This window comes from Ixodes scapularis, unplaced genomic scaffold (assembly GCF_016920785.2).
Source record: "Ixodes scapularis isolate PalLabHiFi unplaced genomic scaffold, ASM1692078v2 PGA_scaffold13__105_contigs__length_92229423, whole genome shotgun sequence".
NCBI lineage: Eukaryota > Metazoa > Arthropoda > Arachnida > Ixodida > Ixodidae > Ixodes > Ixodes scapularis.
The window spans coordinates 37133460-37153282 of NW_024609839.1; the positions used below are offsets into that span (position 1 = coordinate 37133460).

Genomic DNA, 19823 nt, shown 5'->3' on the forward strand with positions numbered 1-19823 from the left:
TCCATGTGTATAATAGCAAGAAAAGATGATGAAGATGAAGTGTAATACACCACAGAAATCAGAGTCGGCGCATTGTGAGTGTTCTTGCTTTGAGTTTTTGAAATTCATTTTTGTGTGCGTCCGTTTCCTTGCGTTGTGAAGTGTTAGTATGAACTGCCGACTCGCCCTAGCTCAAGTATTGCTATTGAAGCTTCGGGCGCTAGACAATATGGAAGTAAGAGTCGACTGCAGCACTGCTGGTTCTCGTCACCGCCACTGAGCCCACGTCGCTGGTAGAGCTGTGAAACTGAGCTTGCTCCAGTAACGCTGCTCTCCACGCTTGAGTGCGAGATAGTGTAGATTTTGGCGTTTATTTTGTCTCCTAGTATCGGTGGGAAAACAATTTAGCGAAAAATAGTGAGGTATTGTTCGGTGCTTCAGTGAAGATCGAATCGTATTATCAGCGTACGACCTAGATTTAAATAATCGCTTCTGTGAATCCGTCGTCTGCTCTATTCAGACGTTAGGAAGCATGGATCACCACTAGGGACGCCTGTCTCCAGGTGAACTGCACTATTCATGTTAAATATTGGATTCTTTTAAAATAGATGTATCGGTTCACCAGCGCGGAAATTCAACAAAACAATCACTTCCAACCCGGATAACATAATACTGGTACTGTGGACTTTGAAATCGCGCATTACGTGCTTTTTTAACTTTCAGTTTTTGCAGTAATAAAAACATTTCGCACGAAGAGAAGTTAGTGCTTTATTTCGCCTGAAGAGAAGTTGGGGCTGTGCTGCGTGTGGGCCATGGTGAACAAACGAGTGTAACCGAGCAACGCAGTGGCGTGCGCGTTATTAGATGCTCTTTTCGGCAGTGTGGGTTCACCCGCATCAATTCTCTCGGTGAAGGCCGCGGATGCCGAGGGTCTAATATTTTAAATTTCTGGCTAAATAACCTTCGTTACAAAAACAGTAGATTCTGCAACCCCAGCAAACGACCCGCATCACGTCAAAGACAGCATTGGCCGCAGCGGCACTGTTTAATTGATGAGGGCAAGTAACTCTCACGTGACATTCCGATCACCCTCCTCCCTTATCTAACGCACATCTGGACTGTGCAGCTCATTGATTAACCTTCAGATTATTCGAGTGATGCTTTAAATGCTAATTTGTTATAATTTAATCGGAATCTTGTGCTGGAGAAAGTCAGGGAAAAGTGAAAAATGACCGCTTTAATATTTCTGACGTATTTTTTTTTATTACACAGGCTTGCGCGGTAAACCACTTCAGCATGCTAGTAATTCCCATCGACAGTGATGCTGTGTTTAAATAATAACTTAAAAAAAAACTTTACTTTAAAAGGCTTCCCATGTTCAAATTTCTGCAGGCGTCACAACGTGAAGTTTAAAATGAGAATGCAACCTGCCAATTATGGCATAATTAAGATAGAAAAAAAGATGTGTAGCTTTAACATCTTTCATGCAACATGACAGGGGAAAAAATGAACTAACGGATTTATCAATCGGTTAGCCTATTAAAGAGCACCGATCAGCCGGATTAATTTTTTCCCAAACCACTGCTCCAATCAGCATTCAATGTTTTATTAAAGCTGTGGTTTATGCGAGATAACAAATATGTGTAGAAGCAGCGGTGTTGAATCACAACACTAAGATTATGGAAGCATCCGACTTAATAGTAATCGCTTTGCTAAATTTCCACGCATGTGAAACGATACACACAACGTTTAGTGGGAAAAAACGAGAGCAAAAACACCAAGCGTTTAATGAGCAGGGCTCAGCTCAGCCGGAAACGGGCTTGCGTCGTCCAGATTCATGCTTCTGAACGCGCGCCCGTAGCTGACGATGCACGGCGGTATCCCCGCTTTCGCATGTTTCCGATTTTGGTCGCACGGTGGCGACACGGTGTGATTTCGAGGCGAATAATATTATATTTACAATTTCGTAGAAGGTAGAATATATAGGTTGTTTCGCAGAAGGTCATTCTAATCGTTCCTGCGAAACCACGTGTCACAAAGGAGAGTGATGACGAAGTTGTCTCTTCTAAAGGGTCTCTCCAGAATAATTATAACGCTGGCGATCACTAGCTTTCTAATGATATTTGAGTAATGAAATTCTTAATTAGCAAATTTGGACATATGGTTTTTGTTAAAAAAAAATGCCGACAGGAAGTCGAAATTTAAAAATGTTGTTGTCAATAGGCAGCGGTCTTGTTCCTCGCGTCCAAAGCGGGAAATTACAGGTGCCATCACGACTTCTTTACATGACATGGCGCGAGAGGCATGGGGACAGTGCCGGTACCTACCTGGAAGACCATCGTACTCGCCGATTGTGAGCTTGTACTCATTCTGTTTGTCACCGACGTGAAAGTTACGGTAGTGCAGAACTATCGGATTCTCTCCTTTGTTTCTCGTCAGTTCGACCCTGAGAGCTTGTTGGTTATTTGGAAAACCCGTAAGTGCGTGAATATGTCTGTTCCCTATAATAGAAGGCGTTGCGTTTAGTAATAAAACAAGAAACACCATGTCGTAAGGTTAAACTGACTAATGAACGCTTCTTTCAAAATACTATGTTAGGACGGTGGCCTAAGCTTGCTCCCAACGGAAGCTGGAAGGAAGCCTCACGTTTTGAATAAAATGCCCTAAAAGCATACAATTGTTGGCAATGACTCGCTGGGTTCACTAACCTAGCCTTGTCTAGAAGCAGTTCAAACCAAGCTAAATTTAGTGAGTTCGAAAGGATTTCCGAGAAGGTTAGCGACTTACACTTTTTATTTCACAATACTATACAATAACATGCTCCCATGTCAGAGGGTGCGTCGTTGTATAATTGATGTCGGCCAAATAAAATTAAATGTGGCAGCAATTGTTTTTATTGAATACATAGCATCATGACCAACGGTAAATTATGTAAGCACGTCTAGGCTCTGTCAGCTGAAAGTATCTTTTTATTTTTATTTCACGCCCGGACCAAAACTAAATATTGCCACTGCTGCTGCTTTTACTTTAATGAAAGAATCTGTTTTTTTTATAAGGTGTGATTTGAAAGATAGATGCAACGTCACTAACGGATATGATGTGACGGACGTCACATGTTCCTCTCCAAATTCAGCGGTAAAGTTTACCACGTGACGCGTGCTAAGCGCCGTTCAGGCATTTGCAACCGAGTAGGACGGAGAGAGACAAGACCGGTTTTTACACCTCTTGGGACGGCAGAGGACCTGCCCCGCAGCATGCGCATGCCGTCCTCCGCCGCCGCAAAAGGCCTAAGAACCGGTCTTGTCTCTCTCGGTCTTACTGGATTGCAAGTGTGTGAACGAGCCTTTAACGTTCACAGGGGTTTGACGGGAGACTGAAGGGCCGTCCAAACAGGATACTTACAAAATCGTGCGGCGCTCCACTTCCGTCCAATCTTTTTTGCCGGGGAAAAAGTTTTCTCCGTTAAATATCGCCCGTCTCATCCACGGGGGCCTTAAGTATGTTCATCACGTGGGTCCGGACAGCCGCTCACAAGCTCTGTTGACTGGCGGTCAATCGCTCAAGGCCTCCGCCGCTCTTAAAGTTACGAAAGCGGGAAAGGCAAGGGCCGTGTTTGAAATCTTACCCAAATAGATCCGAGCTACTCTCAGGCGGGTCGTGCCACGTGATACCACAGATAGAGTGACGCTGGAAGCGGGTAGGTTTTTGAGCGCAAAGGTACAAAATGTTTACCCTGGAGTAAGATCGAGTAAATTTTGGAACACAACCAAGGATTCGAGGACTCGGCAGAACAAACGGACAGCATTGGCAGGTGGTGTGTGATGTCCAGTCCTCCGAGCACCAAGGTCACCGAGAAGCGGAGAAAGCGAAAAGGAAAATTGCGATGTTTGCTCAGTGGTGTTCAAACAGACATCGGACTGCCGGACTGCCGGACGCTTCAACTTCCACGATTTTTGACGTAGTTGTGTCGCCTCACGATTTCTGAAGTGTCCTGTTTGGACAGGCCTTTTAAGCAATTTTTTTTTGTTTTGTACCAGATGCGGGCTGCCCTTTCCAAGATGCAAATATACGAGGCTTGGTATTTTTGTACTTGCCAATCCAGAATGACTTTTTGGGTGATCCAAATCCTTTCTCATAATCTTGATAGGAATTTTCGAATGCGTCACTGGGGTCGTCTTTGGTTCGACTCTGAATCACCTGCAAGTCGATTGAACAGTGAGAGCGAAGTGAGGCTCACTTCCGGACTCTTTATGCTGCTCAGAATGTAATTTTAAAATATACGCCTCAAAGAACCACATTTTTGGTTTGGTTCCGCTGTTTGGTTACCCGGTTTGGTTACGCGGTTCGGTGAAACACGCAGGCATGTTAAAGCCGTCTCTATTGCGTTTCACGCTAAGTACCAGCGCAGTCAACGCTACTGTCCGATGCGGCCGGTCAAGCAGCGGTAAAAGTGCAGCGGCACGATGCTCGTCGCATTCTCGCGTTCGCTATTACCGACGAGAGCAATTACGCAGAGTAGAGAGTTTACGGAATTGTTTTCGCACATCCGATACGGTCCAATGGGCCCTCTGGTACGAATGCGCATATGCGACAACAGAAGGCTCCCGTATGCACAGTTTTTGCCGGAGGGCCCATGCATTCACTAGCAGTTTTAGGCAAAAATGGTTCCCCAAAACTGCTAGTGAATGCATCCGGCCGCTATGCTTTTCTGTGCGTGAATGGTTTAGCCGGTGTTGGCACGCTGACAAGCACAACGAAAGCAATGACGAGGCGCTTTTGGCACGGTGCTTGGTTGGTTCGATCAGTTCGTAACGGCCGTTGCGGTTCGATTTGTAGTGAACCGGAGTATTGCAAGGGCGGTCGGAACCTATCTGGACGTACAGGGTGTCACAAAAGAAAATTTACACGTTTTTTTTTTACCGCAAAAATAAACTAGGCATCGCCGAACGCTCATTCTCCGCCCAAAGGTACACTCTAAGAAAAAATGGAGGAAAAAAGTAGCAACGGCGCGCCTTCCTCCCTTCTACCGACGCGCCCCCAAGCGGACACGAGAAAAGGGGAGGAACGAAATGTTTTTCTCCTTCTCCAGGCAGACGGGAGAAAGCTTTCGCCCTCCCGACTCATCGTCTTTCGGTTTCGTTTTTCGAGCAGGTCGCGCGCGTTGCTTAATAAATAGCTGTTGAGTTGATTGAGCTTCAGCGGCAGCGAAGGCCGCCTGTAATTCCATCTTCTAGTTTAAACGCCCAGAACATTTCGGTTGCATTGACGTTTTTATCACTAATTTTATCAAACGAGCAAACGAAGCCGCTAGAAACAGCGAAGTTCGGAGCAGTGCCAGCAGCGCCACGTACACTGGGGGATGGCCGTCTCCGGATTGCGTGACTCGCGCGGCACGGAACGACGGAACTACAGCCACTGCAGGTTGCAGCACTACAGACTACAGTAGCGAAAGCACGCGGAACTGTGTCGACGTTTTCGACGTTATGGAAACTGCAGGAACTGCGTCCAAGACAGGCAGGCTTTGCTGCCGGCTGCCTTGGTGCCTTCCCCCCTGAGTTCGGTTCTGTTTTCCGATGCCGAGTGCAACCGGCGTTCAACGTGGTTTTGTGTTTGTGCGTGTCAGCAACATAGCTGCAACATCGTGATGACAGTGTTGGGTTGTGAACAGAAGACTGGAATTATCGCCGATGTGACCATGTGTTCGCGTATCAGTGGTGTAACAAGAAGATGAGATCGTAAACTGTTGGGCATTAATGCCGCTGGTCGGGTTGTGATCGGAGGGGGCGGGGTGTCGCAGGTTGACATTCCGCTTTACATTAAAAAGTTTAATACCACTTGAGAAATTACGTGCAATCGATCAACGTGCGGATAGTCATGTTGGAACGCTGGTCTGAACAGTAGAAGCTCCTACCGTACAGTGGCCAATGTGACTGTCGGAATTGTCTCGTCCCCGACAGCGATTGCGCTCAGGGGCAAGGACTGAACAGTACGAAAGCGTGACGTAAAGTGCGTATATTTACAGTATGGAATTTCGGCATTAAAAACAATAGTAGGTAAAATCGAAAAAAAAGCTACCCTTTATTTTGCTGTTTAATTATACTACGGTTGCTGCAGAAACTGCCCTCCGTGGCGCGCTGGGATGAGCGCTAGAAGTTTTCGGGCTCGCCACGGCGTAGTTCCGTACACTTAACACCTGCCGCAAGTCGCGGCTTTGACTGCATTCAAGTTGATCGAAAAGCAATTTCTCAGTCCGTGAAGCATCACTTCCAGCTGACTGAATATCCACTCTACAGAGATTAATTCAAACGGCAATTGCAGCTTCGCGCGAACAGCACAAATAGAAAAACAAATAGAAATACAAGCCACGACTTGCCGTGTGGGGAAACAAACTCATGACTTCGAACCGCATTGGAGCGGCTTGATTTATTGGCTTTCAAATAATTACGGCACGATTGAGCGTTTACTTTTTAATAAGAGATTCAACCCCTGAGCCATTCAAAATACTCTCAGAGGTATGACATATTGCAGGGAAAAAATCAACATGCTGGGAATATTTTTTATTGCTTAGGGAGTCACCGAAAAGTTCCGCACGTTCAAAACGACCAGTATAAAAGACGGAAACGCAGAGCACGGGTGTAGTGTTCGGGTTAGTGTGGTGTTCCGTTGAATTGATATTTGTGTGTGCAGTGCATGTGCTTAATGTATGTTCACCTGATGCTTGTAATAAGTGTATGGGTGTCATGTGTGTATAGTAGAGGGTCCTCAAGCACAGTAGTGGCCTGAGAGAAGCAAATTATTTTTTGTAGAACATGAATTGGGCGGTACCTAGCGCCACCTAGCCTAGCTACTTGCAATTACTCTGCTTGACCCCGCCATCTGGTGGCTAGCGATTTAACCTTCTATCACGCTACGCGATAAACAGCGGCCAGCGGCTTCGAGTTCGTTCTTTCGAGAGCGACTTCTGGTTTCGCGGAGTGAGTTTGCCCTTCTCCGTGATGTGCGGTTGACGAAGGAATTGTGACTCGAGGAACACCAAAGGTAAGACGCAAAGTGCGCGAAGTAACTATGTATCGGTTGTCTCCGTTTAACATCGCAGTGCTGTCGACGAGAAGACTGAGTAATTGCTTTCGAAACGCAGGTGTGTGTACCTGTGGGGGGAGTCTGGCTTCGGAAATAAACACAGTTTGCGGAAAGCTGGTGTTACGCTTTTATTTGCTGCTGCTCTCGTCCCGTACAAGAGACGTAGCGTCCTCGTTAAGCCTTATTGGGCTCGATTTTCTCGATTCGGGGCCGCCATATTGAGATGCAAGCGACGGTGGAACTTTGCTCCCCTGCTTCAGGGACGAAGGTTTCTCCCTTTCTAAAGGAACATAGGTTACAAGACCGTTCCTCCCGTAAGGGAGGACTATCCGTACCCTTTTTTCTAAGAGTGTAGAGCTAGAGGTCACAACCAGGTGCCAAGGTTTCAGCCCGATCCCACAACTTAATCAAAAATTATAAGGGATTTTCTGAAAATTGCAATGGGAAAATGGAGCCCATTTTTGCCCGTTTTCGGTTTCTGGTGCCATAGAGCCCCATGTGTTTGAAAACTCCGTCGGCCGCCATTTTCCTATTCAAATTTTCAGAAAATAACATAACTTTTGATTATGTTATCGGATCGGGCTGAAACTTTGGCACCTGATTGTGACCTATATCTTTACCTTTGGGCGGAGAATGAGCGTTCGGCGATGCCTAGTTTATTTTTGCGGTAAAAAAATACCGTGTAAATTTTTTTTTGTGACACCCTGTATGCATACGTTCCCGAGAGACAAAGCGCCGGAGAATGGGCGCCGCCTTTCGAAGCGACTCAAGCTTCACGATTGGGCGTAATTTAATTGTGCCTAGATATCATTAAACTCTGCGCATTGGCTTTTTTTTATTCGTTTTAGAATAAGGGAGTGCGCTCTACTTGCTTTCGAATTATTTATGCTCCTCCGAATGTAATTTTGAGATATTGAGATTGTCAATATTCGCCTCCGATATAAATCGGTTCCATCACGGAATCATTATATTTTTCTGGTTAAAAAACATGTTTATTTTAGATAATAAAAAATGCGCCCCCTCACAAAACAACAACAAAAAAAACGAAGACAAAGGGAGTTACATTGTACAGTGCGTGACTAGCAAGTGAATTTTAATAAAGCACATATAAAAAGATTGAAACCACGCATGCGCACGGAGAATACATTTAGATTAAAAAACAGAAAAAGACCCGAGACCAGATGGTCCTGGCGGGTGTCTGAAGCTTGACTGATAAATGCCTGCTCCTAATTAGAGAGGGCGACAGAGGGACCGCTGATACAAACATTCGAACCATTGGCCCGTATCATGAAGGCCTCGTGTATTTCACGCTCTGGTTGCGTTTTGAATCTTCCCGCAACCTTAGTTCTATGGAACTCCTGTTGGCAATCACATCTATCGCTGGGTACAGCCAAATGGCCAGACGGGGATTGCCTGGTGGCAGCTGAGTGCTATCGAAATTCCATCGTTAATGGAGTTTCCCGTCTGGCCCACGTAAACTCTACCACATCAAAGGGGATTTTCATAGGTGACCCCCACGGCGCACTCGCGAAACTTAGTAGCATGGCGTTTGATGAACGCATCTTCCGCCTCCCCTGACTCTAGTCTTTTTTTGTTTATTCTTCTACATAGCAGAAAAATTTTGTTTGGCGCTGAAAGAACCACCGGAACGGTAAACCTTTTTGCCACCTTTTTCAGGTTGTGGGAAACCCTGTGCACATATGGCATGAAAACATGTCTGAACTCTCGCCTCACCCTCTGATCCTGCTCTCCTCTGCCAAGCTCTTTCAGCTTTTTAACTGAACCCACTGCAACACCACAAAGAACACGGACGGGGTGGGAAACCAACATCGTGCAATTAACTATTTGTGACTGGAAAGTAAAACTCGTCTTGGTAGGGCAGGAGATCTTCTCAAAAGCAGCCAGGCAACTGGAGAAAATTCCTCTTTTTACAAGCTTCAAAAAGGCCAAGTCATAGTGAGCATTTTTTTTGCTTTAATAAAAATGGACGCGACTCTGTTGCAACAGATTGGATAGTCTCCTGACACTATTTTAAATCGCCTGGCGGAAAATTAACGCAGTTTTTGGAGGGTGTCAGTGTCCCTTTACGGTTGTATTTAGGTTGCTTGATTTCATAAAGTTTAAAAATTTTAAAAGACATAAGCATTTTTTTATAAAGTAAGAATTAAACAAACTATGCCTTCCTTAAAAGGACAGCAATCGGGTAATTCATGACCTGTGGGGTTCGCGAATATGCGACTATGACCCAATACTTGTGGGAGTTATTTCACTTCTAGCGGCGGAACAGGGGAATATTTTTATAAAATTCGCTTTTCAAATTAAAATAAATATAAATTGTCGTTTTTTGATGCTTTTGAAATCTTACACCGTCCTCCGTGTCGCGTGTGCAGTGACGTGCGGAAAAGGGAAGGAGAGTTTCCGTCTGCGTTCCCGAACCATGCCACCATGCAGTCGGCATCGCTGATGTTCGTGGTCAGTAGCCAATTTCGGACGAGCAGAAGTGGAAACACGCGTTTTTATTCGTTCGTCACAGAAGCAGGGAGAAAAGGATGTTTTGCTGAAGTCGGGTAGGTGGCGCCACATTGCTGACTCGAAAAAAAAGGGTCTCTGACAGATATACTCATATTCAGACAAGATTTATAAAACTTCGTTTGAAACTCAGCAGATAATTGCAGAACTTGCTCATTTGCTGCAGTGACTGTACTGCGGAGTCGCGGCATTCCAGGAGAATGCAGCGTGTTTTCTTTTGCTTTGGTTAACTTCAATGAAATGAAAGTAACACGATGCATATCCTTGCAACATTGAGATCGTTGCAAAACATAAGAAATTAGTTGTTGAACGCTTCGACAGCGTTTGGTTAGTCTGCTAAAGTATAGCGACTTTGTTACACGCTGAAGGTAAGAAACTTTGCAGTTTAGTATGACTGCTGTCCCGGGGACTTTAGCATAAACCATGGAATGGTAATACACGACCTCACGCAAGTATGATGCTCAGCCGGAGAGAACAGGCAGTTGTAGAGATTAAATCCAGGATCCCTGGGTTCTGCAGCGCGATCCTCCTCTCCATATGCCCGGAGTTGCGGCGAGTTAACGCAATCGGCTCCTGACACCCTTTAAAATTATCGCACGGCCACTTTAAACAGTTTTGCCCCTTCACCAAAATAAAGAAGGCAGTTATTTCTGAAATGCACTTTGTACTAACTGTGAATGTGAAGACACTTACTGTCCAACCGCCGCCGTCGGACGTCATGTCACACATAACATCTACTGGATTGTTGAGAGGATGAATTGTATATACACCGCTCTTGCTGTTGTTCTTCCTTTGTATCTGGGAACAGCTTATTGTTCGGTTTCCAGCTGCAAAAATAGGGGTGCGAAAAGCATACATTCCTTATCGAGGTTCCAAAATAAAAAGGTACTGCAAGAAGCCGCCGGTGGTCCGGTCAGCATTTACGCTCCAGCAATCGCTGACATCACAAACGGTCAGAGATGCCGGATAAATGGCGCAATAGTACTTTTCTGTAGTTATAAATCTAAACAAAAATGCTAGTTTTTTTACTTACAACAATTTCACCTACTGAACAAACGAGCGCATCGAAATAGACCGTAAAAGAACGGTCAACTTTCTGTGCTTGAAAGAATAAATGGGCGGATGAGCACGCGCAGAAAAACGGCGAACGTTGTGCTTTCGGCTCTGCTGGATTTGTCCCTTGCTTCGTACCGTCGGCCGCGCTCAGACTTCACGTTTCGTGTTTTAATATTTATTTTGGGCAGACTGTCTTCGGAGAAAAGGTAAAAGCCAGATACGCTCTGCCTGACTTAAGGTGCAACGAAGTATACATGACGTGCGCGCAGAAGTTGGCATTTTTGGTTGAACATACTTCTCACTGCTAGCTCAAAATAAAAAAAAATAAAAAAATAAAAACCCACTCCCTCCTCACGGCCACGCTCACCTTCAAGTCCTCACTCACCGAGTCATAAACTCATAAACTCATGGAACTCATAAACTCGCCGAATTCACGCCCCTCACCGAACTCATGAACTCACCGAACTGATGAACTCACCGAACTGATAAACTCATCAAACTCATGAACTCACCGAATTCACGCCCCTGACCGAACTCATGACCTCACCGAACTGATGAACTCACCGAACTCATGAACTCACCAAACTGATGAACTCACCGAACTGATAAACTCATCAAACTCATAAACTCACCGCATTTACGTACCTCACCGAACTGATGAACTCACCGATCTGATGAAATCACCAAACTCATAAACTCACCGAACTGATAAACTCATGAACTCACCACATTCATGTACCTCACCGAACTGATGAACTCACCGAGCGGATGAACTCACCAAACTCATGAACTCACCGAACTGATAAACTCATCAAACTCATGAACTAACCAAATTCACGCCCCTCACCGAACTCATGAACTCACCGAACTGATGAACTCGCCGAACTGATAAACTCATCGAACTCATAAACTCACCGAATTCACGCCCTTACCGAACTCATGAACTCACCGAACTGATGAATTCACCGAGCTCATGAACTCACCAAATTCATGCACTCACACACTCACGCTCCTCACCAAACTCATAAAATTCACAAACTCATGCCCCTCGAACTCATGAGTACACTCACTCACTGACCTCACTCACTCAGAATGATATATCGCCCTCACCGTATTCGCGGCGCTGGCGCTCGCGTTGCGCGCCCGTGGCGCGGGTTGCGAGGCTTTTTCAACTCCGCCATGGTAGTTGTCTTCAGCCGCTCCTGCGCCAGCTGTCTCTACAATGTACTGATATACGGGGTAGTGTTTGGACCGGCGCGACTCCACAATAGGAACTCGTGAGGCTGCACGTGTAGACAACAACCGCGGCGCCACAGTCGACAGGGCAGCAGAAAGACGCTGCAGTCCGCACGGGTCGGCGCATGCGCGGGCGCACGCGGTGCACGCGTACAGCCACCACCATACTGACCCTAGTGCCGATGCACCGGTGTCGCCACCTATCGAAATCTACACCACACGTGTCACGCGAGCCGCTCCGGTCCCAACACTATCCCGTATTCTAGTAAACTCTACCGTCACGTCGCCACGAAAAAATGTTTCATCTTTTGTGTGCTTCGCTTTAACTCGTTCCGTGTGCCGGCCGCGCGCTGGCCAAACGCTTGAGGAAGGCGTGCTTCGTTGGGATACAAGAGCCACAACCCCCTCTACACTTACGAAACTGCCAGTTCGATGACCGAGCCATAGAGTGCCCGGTCGCAGATTTGGAGCGCCAGAATCTGGTAGCACAGAGCTTTTCTCGGGGAGCCTGGTATTTAGCACACAGCTTTTGCAGCGGCGAGGGCCCGAAATATGGTTTTTAAACCCGACGAGAAACGGAGCGGTAGCCCTAGGAACGCGAGAAGCACGAGCGGACATTCCATCGCTCGGGACAAGTGTGTTTCGGCGTCTCGCCGCAGCGGGGCGCCCGTTACATGACTCTTGTTTGCCGCTCCACCTTTTCACTTTCGGCGGCCGCCTGACTTTACGATCTGCCAGGCCTGTCAGTATGGAGGAGGCTATGCAAGAGCGCATCATTTCGAGTTCCGTGAAGTAGTATTAGCGGCGAGATGTTTTGGTGGCGCCCTCCTACTGTTCCCTCTTGTGACGTCATTACCTTACAAACAACAAGTTCGATGGTGTTTGTAAATAGCATGGTGGAAGCTTGAAATCATTGCGCCCTCAAAGGAACACTGCCAACACCGTCAAAATTAAAGTTCTTTCATTTTTCTTATTTCTGTCGATGATAAATCCTTTTCTAACGTCATAGTCAGCGTTCGGCCTATCGTGGAAGGCCGACCACAGTGACGCTTTCGGTCGCGCACGTTGCCAATTGTCTACGGTGTGCACTGTTTGTTCAAGCATTCGCGGCAACTTTGTGCAAATATAGAGAGCGTCTGAATCGCTGTTTATTTAGGTGGGAATTATAAATATTCCAGTACGCATTATAGTAGGTGTGTCTTTTGTCTATGCATAGCAGTTTGCGAACTTCTTAACGGTAGGATGGTTTGCTCGGCGATTCGTTGTCGAGTATAACTGTTTCGGAGCGGTCTGTTTGTATATGTACCACCGTTCACAAAAACTATTTCACCTAAGATAACTGCCTGGTGGATTTATTTTTCTTTTAAGAAGAACCTTGTGCGTACCATATTATTGGATATTACCTTGTTTTATCGCGTCTGTCGTTTTCAGTTCACCGCACAAACCAAATAAAACTAGAACGTTTTAATCTACCCACTCTGTGCCTCGTAAAATGCTAAACTTTAGGGATCTTGATATGAATCGTGATCGGCGTCAGATACCTTCGGTATTCGATCTTGTTACTGAAACAACATGTGTTTCATAATCGTCAATATGTTATATACGAATATTTACAAACTACGTGTACAAAGTTGTTTTATATTAAAGTCATTTGTTTGTTTTTGATAAGTGGTATAATTTTTTAGTTTTAGAGCGCAGCTCTTAGGCGCCCGTTTCCGGCTTGAGCGGCGTCGCCGTCGCCGTCGGCGTCGCCGTCGGCGTCGCCGTCGGCGTAACCGCGCGGTGCATTCTGGGTAAATTTCCCCTCTAAATCTAGCGGAAAAAATTTCCCCGCTAAATCTAGCGAAAAAATTTCCCCGCTAAATCTAGCGGAAAAAAGTTCCCCGCTAAATCTAGCGGAAACAATTTCCCCGCTAAATCTAGCGGAAAAAATTTCCCCGCTAAATCTAGCGGAAAAATTTCCCCGCTAAATCTAGCGGAAAAATTTCCCCGCTAAATCTAGCGGAAAAAATTTCCCCGCTAAATCTAGCGGAAAAAATTTCCAAGCTAAATCTAGCGGAAAAAATTTCCCCGCTAAACCTAGCGGAAAAGTTTCCCCGCTAAATCTAGCGGAAAAAAATTTCCCCGCTAAATCTAGCGGAAAAAATTTCCCCGCTAAATCTAGCGGAAAAATTTCCCGTCAAATCTAGCGGAAAAAAATTTCCCCGCTAAATCTAGCGGAAAAAATTTCCCCGCTAAATCTAGCGGAAAAAATTTCCCCGCTAAATCTAGCAGAAAAAATTTCCCCGCTAAATCTAGCGGTAAAATTTCCCCGCTAAATCTAGCGGAAAAGAAGTTCATTAAAGTAGAAGTTTGGGCTAGTTGGTATTTCATGATTAAAGATTAAAACAGCGCAAGGACACGGACAAGAACAAGAAGGTAGACAAACAAGGCGCTGACTTACAACTGAAGTTTATTCGTTCTAACAGCGAGTATAAATACTGTATTGTCACAACAAACAAACATGAATAAAAAGCTTGACCTGGATGCCACGGGCTCACTAGTCATTGCTATGCACTGTCACTGTTTGTCTAAATAGGAACGATCCTTATCTGATAAAGATAGTGACGGAATGCTGACACAGTTTTGCCCCAATCTTCCAATTTCCCGCGCCTCAATGATTTCCCGAGTGAGCTTGTCTTTATTTTTCCTAATCACTTCACATTTGTCAAAGACGGGAGCGCAGCAACAGTCTCGGCAGTGCAGGCCAAGGTGACCTGACACAACTCTAAACACGTTATACTTGTGCTCCCGCAGCCGATCATTGAGGCATCGCCCCGTTTGCCCGACGTATCTCCTGCCACACGAGAGGGGAATAGAGTACACTACTCCCTCCACACAGTCCACGAATTGGTCCTGGTGTTTTTTGGTGCAACCCTGCTTTTCTTTAGAACAGGAGTTCACTTTTCTGCACAGCCCAGATAGCTTCTCTGGAGCCGAAAAAACCACATCAACTCCAACCCTACGGCTAACTTTCTTAAGATTGTGAGATATCTTATGGAGGTATGGTAAAACAGTCACTTTTTTGTTAACCCTACGAGCCTGCTGGGTAGTTTCCTCACGTCCTTTCTTAAGTAAGCTTTCAGCAACTGTCGTCAACAGGTAAGACGGATATCCCGCATGTCTGAGCCTTGCCGCTTGTGTGTCGAAGCTTTCTTTCACCCTGTGGGGGCAGGACTTAAACAGGGCATTTTTAAAACAGAGGTTAACAATTCCTCTTTTCACAAGTTTTTAATGCGCTGACGAAAAAGGCAAGATGGGTTTCTTTGCTCTTGGCTCATATATCCAGCACACATGGCCATGACCAAGTTGCAGGCTCAGGTCCAGAAACCTAATCGCCCCATTTACAGGTACTTCATGCGCCAGCACCAGCGGTTTCAGACACTCTTTGAACGTTGACAGGACAAACGACACAGCCGAATCAATTTCCTCATTGTCACAATCTAGGAGCACCAAATAGTCGTCTACGAATCTAAAAATATTCCCCACCTTGGTTCCTTCTAGCTTGCCTGACAGGACTTTATCGTGGAACGCAAGAAATATATCGCTTAGTACTGGGGCTATACATGACCCTATGCACACGCCATTTCTCTGAATAAAAACGCCGTCATTCCAGATCGCGAACGTCGACTTGAGATAAAAAGATAAAAGTTCTAGAAAGTGACTCACACTAAGTCCAGATTCATTCTGAAACGCCACGGTACCATGATTGTCAATACATTCTTCCACAGATGTCAACAGCTCTTTGTGGGGAATCGAATAGTACAAATCTTTAATGCCAATTGAGCAAGCCAACAAGCTTCGGTCTGGATGGTCTTTAAAAAAATCTATTATCTCATCAGAGTTCTTCACCCGAAAGGGATCATCAATCATTAACATATTTAGTTTTGTTTGCAAAAATGAAGCCACAGATTTTTTCCATGTCCCTTTCTCCGACACAATCACGCGTAGTGGACAGTTAATCTTGTGTGTTTTGGCAGAAAAAAATAAATCTAAACCTAAGCATTTGCCCTTATCAATCGCTTGGCAAAGTTTATCTAGGCTTAGCTGTTTGCAAAGCCTACGTGCTTCCGTCCTCACCTTCGAAAGTGACACGTCATCCCTGCGCTTAAACGTGGCCGTTATGGCCACGTTTAAGCGCAGGGATGACGTGTCACTTTCGAAGCGCAATACAGTATTTATACTCGCTGTATTAAGCGCAATACAGTATTTATACTCGCTGTTAGAACGAATAAACTTCAGTTGTAATTCAGCGCCTTGTTTGTCTACCTTCTTGTTCTTGTCCGTGTCCTTGCGCTGTTTTAATCTTTAATCATGAAATACCAACTAGCCCAAACTTCTACTTTAATGAACTTCATTTCTAATACATCGGGCCCTTTTCGATGTTTTGCTCTGGATCCGTGTGCTCTGGTGGCTGTCATCGCTGGAGCTGTGTGCCGTGCTCGTTCGCTGGCCTTCTGCATCCGCCGGGGTATCCTGCCTCCAGAGGTTCGGGCCTTGTTCGGTGGTTGGGCACCCTCACCGGGCCATGGAACTAGGATATGCAGAATCCTACGAGCGGAGGATCAACGGCAGATACGACTGTACAGGGAGTGCCTGTATCTTCGCCTACTTGATGGAGCTGATTCGTCTGGCAGAGGATCAAGGTGGCGGGAGTTCTCCCGCACTATCGACAGAACTGTTGAATTCTTGTGGCGTCAAACTTTGATGCACCTTCGAGCCAGCATCCCAGAGACGACACCAGCTGTGGAAAACCTGGTTCACAAGTTGGGCGACGTTGAACTCCCAGCGAAAGTGGAACGAGTCCTGAGCCAGGGCCCGAAGTTTGCGGTCGAACCAAGAAAATCGCCTCCTGAGCTGCTAACGATGGTGAGACAAGTTTCCGGACGAGCTCCAGAGTCTGAAGTCGACAGATGTATATCTGAAGGCGTGGACGTGTTGTCACATTGCAAGCCCTCGGGATCCAAGGTCCCGCTGAAAAGCACCGTCGCCTATTTAAAAGAACATTCCCTGTCTTTATTACCAGCGGATAAAGAGGGAGGCTTCGTAGTGGTGACTAAGGGGATGTTTATGTCTAAAGCGTCAGACGCCATAACGGCCACGTTTAAGCGCAGGGATGACGTGTCACTTTCGAAGGTGAAGACGGAAGCACGTAGGCTTTGCAAACAGCTAAGCCTAGATAAACTTTGCCAAGCGATTGATAAGGGCAAATTCTTAGGTTTAGATTTATTTTTTTCTGCCAAAACACACAAGATTAACTGTCCACTACGCGTGATTGTGTCGGAGAAAGGGACATGGCAAAAATCTGTGGCTTCATTTTTGCAAACAAAACTAAATATTTAATGATTGATGATCCCTTTCGGGTGAAGAACTCTGATGAGATAATAGATTTTTTTAAAGACCATCCAGACCGAAGCTTGTTGGCTTGCTCAATTGACATTAAAGATTTGTACTATTCGATTCCCCACAAAGAGCTGTTGACATATGTGGAAGAACGTATTGACAATCATGGTACCGTGGCGTTTCAGAATGAATCTGGACTTAGTGTGAGTCACTTTCTAGAACTTTTATCTTTTTATCTCAAGTGGACGTTCGCGATCTGGAATGACGGTGTTTTTATTCAGAGAAATGGCGTGTGCATAGGGTCACGTATAGCCCCAGTACTAAGCGATATATTTCTTGCGTTCCACGATAAAGTCCTGTCAGGCAAGCTAGAAGGAACCAAGGTGGGGAAAATTTTTAGATTTGTAGACGACTATTTGGTGCTCCTAGATTGTGACAATGAGGAAATTGATTCGGCTGTGTCGTTTGTCCTGTCAACGTTCAAAGAGTGTCTGAAACCGCTGGTGCTGACGCATGAAGTACCTGTAAATGGGGCGATTAGGTTTCTGGACCTGAGCCTGCAACTTGGTCATGGCCATGTGTGCTGGATATATGAGCCAAGAGCAAAGAAACCCATCTTGCCTTTTTCGTCAGCGCATTCCAAACTTGTGAAAAGAGGAATTGTTAACCTCTGTTTTAAAAATGCCCTGTTTAAGTCCTGCCCCCACAGGGTGAAAGAAAGCTTCGACACACAAGCGGCAAGGCTCAAACATGCGGGATATCCGTCTTACCTGTTGACGACAGTTGCTGAAAGCTTACTTAAGAAAGGACGTGAGGAAACTACCCAGCAGGCTCGTAGGGTTAACAAAAAAGTGACTGTTTTACCATACCTCCATAAGATGTCTCACAATCTTAAGAAAGTTGGCCGTAGGGTTGGAGTTGATGTGGTTTTTTCGGCTCCAGAGAAGCTATCTGGGCTGTGCAGAAAAGTGAACTCCTGTTCTAAAGAAAAGCAGGGTTGCACCAAAAAACACCAGGACCAATTCGTGGACTGTGTGGAGGGAGTAGTGTACTCTATTCCCCTCTCGTGTGGCAGGAGATACGTCGGGCAAACGGGGCGATGCCTCAATGATCGGCTGCGGGAGCACAAGTATAACGTGTTTAGAGTTGTGTCAGGTCACCTTGGCCTGCACTGCCGAGACTGTTGCTGCGCTCCCGTCTTTGACAAATGTGAAGTGATTAGGAAAAATAAAGACAAGCTCACTCGGGAAATCATTGAGGCGCGGGAAATTGGAAGATTGGGGCAAAACTGTGTCAGCATTCCGTCACTATCTTTATCAGATAAGGAACGTTCCTATTTAGACAAACAGTGACAGTGCATAGCAATGACTAGTGAGCACGTGGCATCCAGGTCAAGCTTTTTATTCATGTTTGTTTGTTGTGACAATACAGTATTTATACTCGCTGTTAGAACGAATAAACTTCAGTTGTAAGTCAGCGCCTTGTTTGTCTACCTTCTTGTTCTTGTCCGTGTCCTTGCGCTGTTTTAATCTTTAATCTAGCGGAAAAAATTTCCCGCTAAATCTAGCGGAAAAATTTCTCCGCTAAATCTAGCGGAAAAAATTTCCCCGCTAAATCTAGCGGAAAAAATTTCCCCGCTAAATCTAGCGGAAAACTTTCCCCACTAAATCTAGCGGAAAAACTTTCCCCGCAAAATCTAGCGGACAAATTTTGGTCACGTGACCCGGGGGGTCACGTGACCTGGTAAGTCACGTGACATCCCGTCACGTGACCCCCTCCCGAGGTCACGTGACCTCTGAGGGGGCACGTGTTTGCCCCCACGTGACCCCACCAAGGTCACGTGCCCTCGGGGGGGGGTCACGTGACCCCCCCCCCCCGAGAACACGTGGCCCTCAGTACCCTCCCCTCCTCCTCCTCAAGAGCTGCGCTCCAATTCGGCGTTACAGGGAGTGGTAAACGACTTTCACTTTTTTCTTTACTAATTTGAATGCATTAATGGCCTACTGGTGTAAGCGCACGTTTTTTTGCCTTTGGTATTTCAATTACTTCACATGTACCTATGGATACCATAATTCGGATATCCGCGCTATATAAGAAGAGGGGAAAGGGCGCGGTAATGCAAATTAATTAAATGGTCTACAATTCTTCAAAGTTTGTTTTGTTACGTGAAAAACAAAATTGGGTCGCTTCATTTTTCGGGCGCGGAAGGTTGCTTCAGTGCACGCAGTGCGTGCAGGCATATTAATTTTTTTTCTCTATTACTTAGGTTTGGATCTTACCTCCTTGCCCCTGTTATTTACTCATATAAATATAAATAATGTTGCTGGAAAAACAAATAGCGCCCCTCGTAATCGTCTCGGGCGCTGGCACGAGCTGTACCCGTTGATGAATAAAAATATATAGGAAACATAACGAATATCTAAATACTATTGGCGCTAGTCAGAAAACGCTTTCTCTGGCACGCGAAACGTGTTCGGGCGCACCCAGTATTCCGACTTTGCTCAATGGTTCCCTCTTGAGCGACTAACGAGGTGTCGAATAGCAGGTTAGGAACGTCCAGT

General features: G+C 45.8%; 1 protein-coding gene across 1 annotated transcript in view; it reads right to left on the reverse strand.

Annotated features, from left to right (window-relative positions):
- The window catches only part of LOC8038163 (angiopoietin-related protein 7-like), a 61613-nt gene that overhangs the window by 22513 nt on the left and 19277 nt on the right, over positions 1–19823 (reverse strand). The window contains exons 2-4 of the mRNA XM_040221172.2: positions 10282–10415; positions 4074–4176; positions 2307–2480 (exon numbers count right to left, since the gene is read on the reverse strand). Of these exons, the coding sequence (XP_040077106.2) occupies positions 2307–2480; positions 4074–4176; positions 10282–10415 (411 nt within the window). The remainder of the gene's footprint in view (positions 1–2306; positions 2481–4073; positions 4177–10281; positions 10416–19823) is intronic.